Source organism: Spinacia oleracea, chromosome 4 (assembly GCF_020520425.1).
Source record: "Spinacia oleracea cultivar Varoflay chromosome 4, BTI_SOV_V1, whole genome shotgun sequence".
Lineage (NCBI taxonomy): Eukaryota > Viridiplantae > Streptophyta > Magnoliopsida > Caryophyllales > Amaranthaceae > Spinacia > Spinacia oleracea.
This window is the reverse complement of record NC_079490.1, coordinates 161687852-161699899: the sequence shown is the minus strand read 5'-3', so window position 1 is coordinate 161699899 and position 12048 is coordinate 161687852. Positions and strand designations below refer to the sequence as shown.

The 12048-nt window shown below is 31.9% G+C and overlaps 1 protein-coding gene across 1 annotated transcript; it reads right to left on the bottom strand.

The window, feature by feature from the left end:
• Positions 1-900: 900 nt before the first annotated feature.
• LOC110788667 (uncharacterized) lies at positions 901-2892 on the bottom strand. Its single transcript, XM_021993310.2, has 2 exons — positions 2545-2892; positions 901-1086 (listed from the first exon to the last, which is right to left on the bottom strand). The coding sequence occupies exons 1-2, from the start codon at positions 2890-2892 to the stop codon at positions 901-903; spliced, it is 534 nt and encodes a 177-aa protein (XP_021849002.2).
• Positions 2893-12048: the final 9156 nt, after the last annotated feature.

The window sequence follows — 12048 nt, the reverse complement described above, 5'->3', positions numbered from 1 at the left end:
TTTTTAAAAATAAAATTATTATCAAAGAGGGCGATATCAGGTTGTTGTATTTGATTTTGAACAAAGAGGGCGAAACACTTGCCCTTGTTGACATGATTTAAAAGGGCGAGCAAATGTGTTATGCCGTCCTTGATTCCAAGCAAAGAGGGCGAAGCCAGATGCCTTTCTTGAATGTAACAACCAGGGCGACATAAACTGCCCTATTAGATCTTAACCAAAGAGGGCGCTTATTGTTATTTGCCCTGGAAAGCTAATACGACGGTTGTAACAGGGCGATGTTGAGGGCGATCATAGGGTCGCCTTTGTAGCTTAACAAGGCGATATTTTGATCAAAGAGGGCGACTTATTTCGCCCTCTTTGGTCTTATATGTTGTAGTGTACCTAAGCTAAGGCTACACCAGGCCTCGGATAAAATCCCGTCGACATCAATGTTCTTCGTGGCTATAGATTTAATAGGAGTATTACCCAGTGTTTAAAAAAGCGCTTTTAGATCTCAGCGAAGCGTTTCAGATTAAGCGTGCCGAAGCATTGAAATTCTCTTTTTATCTTTTATTAACTTTAAGTTGAAAGCTTTTTGTATATGTTGTTATGGTGTTTTGGACCACACTCTATTAATCCTTAACAATAGAAAGTGGGTCAAGAGTCCAAAAGAAAAGGAAAAGAAGAAGACAACAGTCCCATCAACCGGCCCTAGCTTCTTGATAAACACTATGTTATATGCTTCATTTTTGTTAAAACAGAGAGTAATATATTTTTGGAAGCAAATCTGATGTTTATATATTTTTTTAGTTATTTTAGTAATACATATATGCATAATAGTAAAAACACCTTTAATTCTTAAAAAGTGGGCTTCACTTCGATGAAGCGGGCGCTTTGAGCTTTTTTATACACCGGTATTACCTAATGCAAGTCTAGCAACAACTTTACCTGACGTACTCCCATAAGGTCAGTGTTGATATCCAGCAACGCGTAGATATCTTCACTGTCAACTACTGGCTTTTCTGCAGACTGATCAGTTTTCCTAGATTTATCTTCATCAGCAACTCTTTTTGCAGCCAGTTTCTTCTTCTCCTCAAAAACAGTAATCTGCAAATAAAAGATACGGTTAATAAAATACTAAGTACAACACATTTATTCTAAAAGCCGGTATTTGATTTTGTCAAAGCAAGAACACGAAGGGAGAGAAAGAGGCTATTACTAAAGAAGTCGTGGAAACATGATATTCAATCAGTAGTTCATGAGACATAATAAATAAGAATAAAATTTACGAAACTGAGATACAAAAAAACAGAATCTACTTGAACTAGAATAAGTAGTAACAAGTTCAGTTGTGATTCTTGCAAAACAATTATTGCAGCTGGCAGCAGGCTCTTCTTGCATTCAACATTGTCCAAGGAAAATTTTGTAATATCAGCTTAATATAAACGACATTGCATTTAAAATATTCCTTATTAGTTTTATATAGAGTACAAGTGGAAGAAAATACATCACATAACTATTACAAGTGGAAGAAAATACATTGCATATCTGTTACAAGTGTCCACTTCCGATGGAGCCAAAGATTCATTTGTTCTTTTGGCTGTCGGATGTAATGGACTAAACCAAAATGACTCTTAAAACCTCTTCGCTTCCTTTCCATGAAGTAGAAGATGGTCGTCTGGTTGTCGTCCCGTTATCGCTTTTGGGTCAACTGGAAACAACCTCTCTGCAATTGCAGGGGTAAGGTTGTGTACACCCGACCCCCCCTTGCCCCGCTTCTTGCGGGAGCCTCTTTGAGGCAATGGGGTAATGATAATGATGATGATCTGTTACAAGTAGACCATACAAAGTCCTAAAATTCTTTTGCATTAGTCAATTGACATTGGTATTACACTAAGAAATTTCAACTAGTATTCCACATTTAAGATCCAATGACAAACAATAAAAAACAACCTTACAAGTTACAACAAACATCAAAACAAAAAAACGGCATCATAATTTATTCCCTCGACTCAGAAACACAGCATCACTAAGAATTTCGACAATCTATTTTCCTTCTGTTCTTCAATAATTCAACACTTCACCACTTACTCAATTTATCAAAGCCTAAATTCATACGTTCAAAACATGATTACTGTTAAACACACACATATGTCATTACTACTAAGAATAGTAACAACAATTAAGGGTCTAATATACATTAGGATCAAGATAAGCTGAAAACATAGCCAAGAAATAAAACGGCAAATTTCATATGATCCAAAGCCTCCATTTAATTAAGGTTAAAGTGTACAGCATCAATGAAAGTTTTAACATTTAACAATGTATACAACACAATCCATAAACCCTAGCTTTCTACCCTATACCCTTTAAAAAGGGCAAATTTAATTTTTAACAAGTACCCAGAAAAATCAAGAGCAAAGGGTACATGTACATCTAATTTTTCATGCTTCTAACAAGGAATTCAGTATAATTGAATGATCTCATAAACCCTAATTCTATACTTAAAAAGTTAAAACCCTCAATTAACTCTTAAAATGAAGGCAAAAAAGTAGAGGGACCCACCGGAGTGTAACGACATTTGCGAGGGGAAAGTTGTCCGGAGTTTGAACTTCCGTCGTCGGCGGCGGAGGGAAAAGCTGGACGGGAAAGTGGGGTCCACTTGCAGAGGAAAAGGGGGGAATCAGGTGGTTTGGGGACCTTGGATGAGAGGGATTGTCTGCGGGTTTTAGGAGGGCTGGAAGGCTGGGATGAGGACACGTGGACCCACTTCTTCTCCCACCGCCTGACTGGACCACGAAAGGTGGCCGGAGAAGAGGAGGAGGAGGAAGCGTTGCCGTATAAGTAGCGGGAAGAAGCTCTGACAGGGCGGGAGTGAGAGTGTTGATTTGAGTTGTTGGAGGGTCCCTCCATTGTTTTTTTTTAACTTCTTTTACTGTTTGTTTTCTCTCTCTTCTTCAGACTTCAAAAGGAAGGTTTTGTGACTTTAGCCCTTGGAAATGACAGTTGCTAGTCTGCTTCTGTGGCCAAGACTAAAATTTTGACTGGTAATTACCGTTTTGGTTCGAATCTCGTTTACATTATTAATTCTGTGTATCTCATTTTGGTCTGTATAATTTTTTTATTTTTAAATGATGTTGGATTGATAGTTGGGAATAGTTTATTGGTAGTTGATAATCATGTATGTATCCGGGACTTTATCATAATTTTTTTTTTGATAAACTTTATCATAAATTTTAAAAACTATGATCGGGAAATAAAATTATGGACAAAGATATTATGGATAAAAAATAATTTTCTTTATCAAGAATTTTCAACTCTAAATATGGTTTGACTCAACAAAGGTATCCAATTTCAAAAGGTCTTGCGCGCACAAGGTGTACAATAAATTTATTGTACACCAAGATAACTTTAACCCATTTTTTTATAACTTTAACTTAATTTTGATTAACTTTTATATTACTAAAAAAATTAATAGATAAACATTTTAAAGGATTAAATGATTAATTTTATACATTATTAGTGATTTTGAGGTTTTATTAAAATGAAAAAAATTATCACTAAAAAATAGATAACTTTTACATATATAAGCATAACTTTTAAGCATTTTGAGGTAACTTTTACTCCGTTGTACAATAATTATTGTACAACCCTTGTAAATAAGAATTTGTGATCTAACTTTTTTTATTCATGTGTACTTGTAATTTTTATTAAGGGGCCGTTTGGTTGGAGAAGGGGAAAGGGAAAGAAAATGAAAATGGGAATCAAGGAGAATGGAATGAAAACCCTTTGTTTAAGAATGTTGTTTGGTTTGTCCATTCTTCTCCCCTCTCTATCTCCTAAGTAAGATAGTAAATAATAAATGATATGTAATAACTAATATGTAATAAATAATAAATAATAAATAATTATTATTTATTATTTATTATTTATTATTTATTATTTATTATTTATTATTTATTATTTATTATTTATTATTTATTATTTATTATTTATTATTTATTATTTATTATTTACTCCCTCCATTCCTTTTTGTTGTTCCCATTTCCTTTTTTGGCATTTCTTTTTGTTGTTCCCCTACTGAATCTTTACTATTTTTGGCCATAGATTTTTTACCAATTTACCCTAAGATTCCCCACTATTTACCAAAAAACCCTAAGATTCTACCCTTTTTCCAACCTAAATTTCACCACTTTCATTATTTTATTCATTCCCTCCCCCCAACTTACCCGTCCCTATCTTCATCTCTCTCTTCTTTTCATTATGTTATTCGGACCTCTCTCCTCCTTCCCCTCTCTCTCCTCCTTCCTCTCTCTGTTTCTCTGAAGAACATCTTCATTTTCCATCTTCCTCCTCTCACTTCTCCCTCTCTCCTCCTTCCTCTCTCACTTTTCTCTCTCTATTTCTCTCAAGAACACTAAAATGTTCTTCATTTTCCATCTTTCTCTCACATTTCTTTCAAGAACACTGAAATTCTAGATCGCCGCCACCACCCTCCAGAAAAAGCTGTAGAATACGTATTATGGCTTTAGATGGTGAAATTCGACTATGAAAACTCTAGATCTAGAGTTTTCATGGTCGAATTTGACCTCTAAATCCTCAAAAACGTGACATATGCATTGAGATAAAGTGAGTATTAATTTATTTTTGTGCGTTTTTTTGTCGAACTTTTTGGGTGATTTTTGTCGAAAATTTGGGTTGATTTTGGTTGTTATTTTGGCTGAATTTTTGGGTTAAATTTGGTCAAATTTGGTGGTTGATTTTGGGTATAATTTTCTCGAATTTCAAGGTTTAAATTTCTGTTTTTTTGGTCGAATTTCTGGGTTTAATTATCTCGAATTTGGTCGAATTTTTGGGTATAATTTTGCTCGATTTCTGGGTATAATTTTGGTTGAATTTTGTTGAAATTTTCGGTTGAATTTTGGTCGAATTTTTGGGTTTAATTTTCTCAATTTTCTGGGTTTGATTTTGGGTTAATTATGGGTTGATTTTCTCGATTTTCTGGGTTTAATTTTGGGTTTTTTTTCTCGAATTTTTGGGTTGAATTTTCTCGAATTTCTGGGTTCATTTTGTACGGATCTTGCTTAAGAAATGAAGATTAGTTGTTTTTCTCGAATTTTCTCGATTTTTTGGGTTCATTTTGTCGAATATCCTGGGTTTTTTGGTCGAATTTTCTTGATTGTTTGTTTGTCGATTTCTTGATTGTTGATTTCTTTTTCTTGATTTGGTTGAATTCTTGATTGTTGGTCGAATATTCTGGTTTGATTTTTCTAGATTTTTTGTTCGAATTTTTGTTGTTATTTGGGTTTTTATTGATTTTTTGCTCGAAATCCTCACCCAGATTTTTTGTTGTTGATTTTTTATTTCAAAACTGGGTGATTTTTTTGATATCAAATCTGTTTGTTTTTTGATTTTTTGATTTCCCCAATTTATCTTATTTATTTAATATTTTCTCTCTCCTTACTTTATTTTAAATATATAATCTCTTACACACAATCATTATTCTTACACCCAATCATTACTCATATCCCAATACAACTCAAGATTCCAGTTTTCTTAAAAACCCCCCAACATTCCTTATGGGAACAACAAAAAGGAATGGAGGGAGTATTATTTATTATTTATTATTTATTATTTATTATTTACTATTTACTATTTACTATTTACTATTTACTATTTACTATTTACTATTTACTATTTACTATTTACTATTTACTATTTACTATTTACTATTTACTATTTACTATTTACTATTTACTATTTACTATTTACTATTTACTATTTACTATTTACTATTTACTATTTACTATTTACTATTTACTATTTACTATTTACTATTTACTATTTATTACTCCCTCCGTTCCTAAATAAGTGCCACATTTGGGCTCCGGCGCGGTAATTAATAAAATTGTAAAGTGTGTAAGAGTTAATGATTGAGAATGTTTTTTTTGGTGAAAGGATAAAGTAGATAATTGTTTAATTGAATAAAGTACAAATAAAAGTGGATGTGGGGATTGAAAAGTCGCAAAACCCACACTTACCCTGGGGGTAAGTCTAGTGGATATACCCTGATTTCTAATTGGCTTTTATACAGTCCCCACTACCATATCATCCCCAAATTTTCAACTGAATTTTCAAGTCAAATTTAAATTTGAATTTGAAAATAATATTGATTTTTTTTTTTTTCTCATGTCGATGATTCCAAGTAGAGGGTCAGGAGAAAGAAATCTTGGAAGAGCAGAGACTGAAGGAGAAAGGTTGTAGAGAGAGAACATTCGAAAGAAGGAGAAGCCACCTACACCACTACCTCGTCAACGAACCCCAACCGCCACCACCAGTCATGGCATACAAATCGGCCAAAACGACCCAACAAATCTAACCCTGACACCAACTTCTGTCACGCGGTACAGATACGTATTCAAATGGTCGAGTTTGTCCATGAAAACTCCAGATCTAGTGTTTTGACGGTCGAATTTCACCATAAAATCCGGTGTTGGGCGGGCAACGTTAATAAGTGATTTGGTATGTTTTATTTCATTTATATTTTTTTATGAATTAATTTGGGGTTTAATTGTATTTTTCCGATTGGGTCTGTTGTTGATTGATACGTAGTAGCGTGTGGATTTGAATATCGATTTTTTTTTCTGAAACCGTTAATCAGTATATGAATTCAATTTCTAAGGTTAAAAGTTCAATTACTGATTAATTAATCGGCTATTCAGACATAATATTTCACCATAGTCAACTGACACTCCATTGTATTCAAATGTCAAATGCAGTTGGAAAAGAGATTGTCGATTTGTGCTTAGCCTGCATCATAAAGCTCGCTCATAACTGCGCTAGTGTTTAAGGCTTCTAGTTTTCCATGTTGTTGGTGGTGGACTGGTAGTACTGGTATACCAAAACACCATGTGCTGCTATCTCCGAGTTGCGATTCCATATCATCCACGAGGAGCCTTTTACTATGCATGATATGAAGGTTTGTAAATTAACCATTGTATGCTTCCTTTCTTATTTTCTTTATGGAAGTGCCATATAATTTTGAAAATTAAGCTAAATTCTTGAATTATTTCAATCACTGACATTTCACTTAGCTTAGTATCATTTTTTCAGAAAATTAATTCCAAATGTTCAAAATTATTGTTATAAAGTTAGATATTGCAACATTGAAGTATATTTGGGGGCTGCTGTAATGTTTGGTTTCTAGTTCCAGTTGCTAGTTTGTTAGATTGGTAGCAATGTTGATTTCATGAACCTTTTTTTTGATAATAAAGGAACTAGAATTAATTAGAAAGGGGTATTAATAAAGCGCAAGAAAGTCCTTTGTTTTGCTTAATCAAGCTTGTACTTTTTAGACCCTCCCCCGGATGGTATTAATTTCTATCTAGATGACGTTAATCTATCTAGATGATGTTAATCTTGCGTATTTTGCATCTAATGCTGACTGCATTGGGTCTTTGCACAATTATGTTGCAATTCCTGTAACTGATAATGTCCAAAGGGTTTACATCGAGTTGGTGTTGGCCCCCTCTTGGCCTCTTCCAATTGATTTCATGACCTTGACTCATTGTTTGGTCTTAATAAGCAGCATCATACCAGCAGTGTTGATGTAGTCTGATCCAAGTTGTTGTGACTTGTGATGGCTTCGGTTCTGTTCTGGTGGTTCTCTTACTCACCTAAGTAGTTGGTTTTAGATGGTTGAATGCTAGATTTATTGTATTTATTACTATTCTCTCACTAACTTCTTATTTTTGTTTGATAGGTTTTCAAAAATGTGAAGAAGCCTACCCAACAATACGATTATATTTGGAACTTAGATATAATTTATTTATTTTTGTATCAATTTGATTAAGTTTTAGGAACCTATATATGAGAGGATATTGAACAAGTGTGGATGATTATTTATAAGGGCTCAATTTATATTTTTAGACTTTCTTAGAAGAATTATAAGCACGTTTAAAGTACGTGAATCGAAATTGAATAATATTGGAGTTTTTTTTTTGCGACACTTAATTATTTTAATATGGAGAATATATATAGTTTCTTGATTGTTTTTGGAAATTATAAGTATTTCTTTTAGTATGATGTATGAAAAAGTAAAATTAGAAAGAATCATCTACTTGAATAAAGTACTAGAATCTTGAGAGCTCCCTAAAGATTTTTGACTTGGTTATAATTTGAAAGTACATAATTTGGATAGGTAGATTCTGATTTGGACTTAATGGTTCTTACCTGGATGTACATAATCTAGATAAATCAACTTTGACTTGGACATGTGGACATGGTGTGTATAGATCTGTTTTAATCTAGACATGGTGTTGATAGATCTGTTTTAATCTGGACATGATTAAGGAATATCTTATAATGTGGTCTGATCTGATGTGAAGTACATAGTAACTATAATATCCTAGAATAAGGTGAACTAAACATAGCTTAATTAAACCCCTTAATGAATAACGTTAAGACATTTTTGAGAAATACGTGTAAAGTTATCCTTATCGTATTAAACCATCTCAATGACATATTTAGACTTAGCAAATCAACCAACTTTTATTTCTAATTATTTTGAACTAATTTAGTAATAGTATAATATTTGTTTTAGTATGAAAATACTGGTTTTGCTAGTATGTTTTAGTTTATCTTTATTTAAAAACAATAAATTTGTATATGCAAAGTGTTTTTCTAAACTTTTTTTTACAAAAATACACAAGCAAAATATAAGGCCAGTGGAAAAATAAATAAATCCATCAATAGTTTTTGCAAAAAACAAGCAAAATATAAAGGCATGAGAGGAATTAATAAATCCATCAACAATACTTCATCCGTTATTTTTTAGATGACACGATTTTTTAGGCACGTTTGTCAATGCACGATTTCAAACATTAATATCTTCAATTATGGATAAGAATAAATTATAATTTAAAAAATATTCATTAAGATGAATCTAATTATACCTCACATGGATATATTTTTGTTTTTAAATATAAATCACAAAAAGAAGTCAAAGGAGTCTGTGTGAATCGTGTCAAAAACCATATTGTGTCATCTAATAAGAAATGGAGGAGGTATAACATTGTGTTTAGAACAAATGAATAAGTCATATAGAAATCTGAATGTTTGACATTCTTTAGAACTATGTATAAATTTTTCCCCTCAATTCATTTTTATGTTTGACATGCACATAGTGGTTCTAATTTGAACGTCCATGATCTGGATAGGTCAGTTTTGACTTGGACATATTGGTTCTGACTTGGTCATACATGGGCCCTGTTCGGCAAAAGTAGCGGTAGCGGGTGGCGGGTAGCGGTTCAGTAGCGGGTAACGGTTGGAGTAGCGGGTAGCGGTCAATAGTAGCGGGTAACGGTTAGCTGTCAAAGGTAGCGGGTAACTGATATGAGTGTTCGGTAAAAGTAGCGGTTGATATTATAAAATAAAATAAAAGGTGAAATATTATTTAAAACTTTATTATAAATTTGTCAAACGCTACCCGCTACCTTAAACGCTACTAATTTTAACGTTTGATAAAAGCTACTCAACCGCTACCTCTACCGCTAACCGCTACCTAAATCGCTACCTCGCCAAACACTTACAAATTTTACAAGTAGCGTCTTGACTCGGTCAAAACGCTACCTGCTACCTCAAAAGCTACCACCGAACACGCCCATGATCTAGATAGATCGCTCTGGTTTGGATATATTGATTATGATATGGACATGATATAGATAGATCGCTTCTAATGTGGGCATGATCAAAACATAGTGATGATGATCTGGTATGATCTGATTTGATCTAAAATAAGAATAAGCTAGTGAAATAAGGTGAAATAAACATGGCCTAGTTCAACCTGTTAATGAATAAGCCATATACTTGTACATGAAAATATGAATGTTTGAAATTTTTTAGAACTACGTGCAAACTTATCCTTATCATATTGAACCATCTCAATGCACATTTAGACTTGACAACTTAACCAATTTATATTTTCTAATTACTTTAGTAATTGTATAATATTTGTTTTAGTTTTCTAGTAATTGTATAATATTTGTTTTAGTATGAAAACACTTGTTTCACTAGTATGTTTTAGTATAATCTTTCTTTTTTAAAAAATAAACTTGTATGTGAAAGGTTTTTTCTATTCTTTTTTACAAAAATATACACAAGCAAAATATAAGGGCACATGTGTAACATCGTGTTCGACTAAACTATACACATGTTTTTAATTTTGGGATTTTGGAATATATGTGGATGACATAGAATGTCACATAGTTGAATTGAAGGAGGAGAACGCCACATGACATGGTAGACTATTTTACAAACGTATTTTAATGGATTGTTCATTTGAGATTTGTAAGACGTACAATATTCATTAGGTGATCTTAATTGACATTATAATTTATAGTATTTGAATGACCATTTATATTACACATTTATATATTTGTACATACTAAAATAAATAATTGCCATTCTTTTTATAATTTTTAAACTCTCCAAGATTGAGTGAGTTCGAATGAGCCTAAATATAATGAGTCGAGCACACAAATAAACTCTCGGCATAAAATATTTTGGTGATAATAAGTTTCAAATAAATAACAATAGTTTGAAAGAAGTACGAATGATATATTTTTTTAATCATCAAAACTAGTACGATATATTTCAATAGATTTCAATCACGTATGGTCCAAGAAATTCCAATCCAATCTATCGTTTTCAATCACGTGAGTTCAACAATGGAAGCAATTATGTGTAAGTAGGTAAAAAATGTCCCCAGCGGATTTTTATTTTTATAATTATTTTTAATTAGTTTAGTCTTGTATGAAAACACGTCTATGTATATATTGTTTTAATAATTATTTTACTAGACACTAATATAACTACAAAATTAAATATTTATTTATGTTTTCCTTTCCTATTTTCTTACTACTCACGTTTTATTTTTTAATTTTTTTTCCTATAACAAGAATTTGAAGGATATCTTAACTTGAAATTAGCTATATATCTTTAAGGAGTAGCTCAAATTAAATTCACATGCATTTTCTTAATTTTTTAAAATTAAATATTCACAATATTCCATTATCATCCACAATCCTTAACTTTCTTTGAATTGTGCAACAAATTCACGGCAACTGCATCCACCCCCTTTTATCTTCCTACAATCCCATCATCAAAATCCCCAAATTGACATTGGTAAATTTCTTCCCACGTTCAAATTCAATTCATTTTTTCAGAAAAATATCAAACCCTTTTAATTAGTAAATGATATACGATATTTTGGGTTGTTATTTGTGTGATAATAATTACCAAAATTTGGATTGTAAGCCTGAATCCAATTTACTAGTATTAATAGTTCTTTTCCACATACATGGAATCTTAAGGTACAACCCATAGTCCCGATTTCTATAGATTTAATTGTTGCATAATTTAATTTTGTACTAGTTTATAGCCGTGTTTGGTAAACATAGTTTAGAGTTTTAGTCATTTATTTTGCATTACCAGTTAGCTGATTGCCTTTTTGTGTAGCAGATTTGACTAGCATTTGGTGTAAACTTATTTGGTAACACCTAGAGGTTTGATAAAAATTGTTCACCATTTGATTATGTAAAAATACATTTATGTACAATAAGTCTCTTTGTAACATTTGTTTTATTTCTTATTAATTAATTAAGATGTAAAGTGTGCTTTGCTAATTTATAAAATATTGTACACTATGGGAAAAAAAAATTATAACATAAAGTACTAGTATATAATATGTGACATCATTAGTCATCTAATCAACATAATATACACAAGAATACTGACAAAAAAACAGAGATAAAAAAAAATACAGTATCTACTATCTCCCAATAAGTGGGCAAGTAGATAGAACCCACAACATCACAAAGCTTTGTTGAGATCTAATTAAACACCTAAAAATAAAACAAAAGGTCTTGCATGCACAAGGTGTACAATAAATTTATTGTGCACCAACATAACTTTTACTCAGCTTTCTCTAACTTTTACTAAGTTTTCTCTAACTTTTATATTATTAAAAAAAAGTTAGTAAATAAACATTTTAAAGTGTTAAATGATTAT

Bases quoted from the DNA above. Each gene is read 5' to 3' on its own strand.
- LOC110788667 (XM_021993310.2), bottom strand. From the start codon at position 2,892: ATGGAGGGACCCTCCAACAACTCAAATCAACACTCTCACTCCCGCCCT. The intron at 1,087-2,544 runs GTGGGTCCCTCT...TTTTATTTGCAG, and splicing joins GCAAATGTCGTTACACTCCG to ATTACTGTTTTTGAGGAGAA.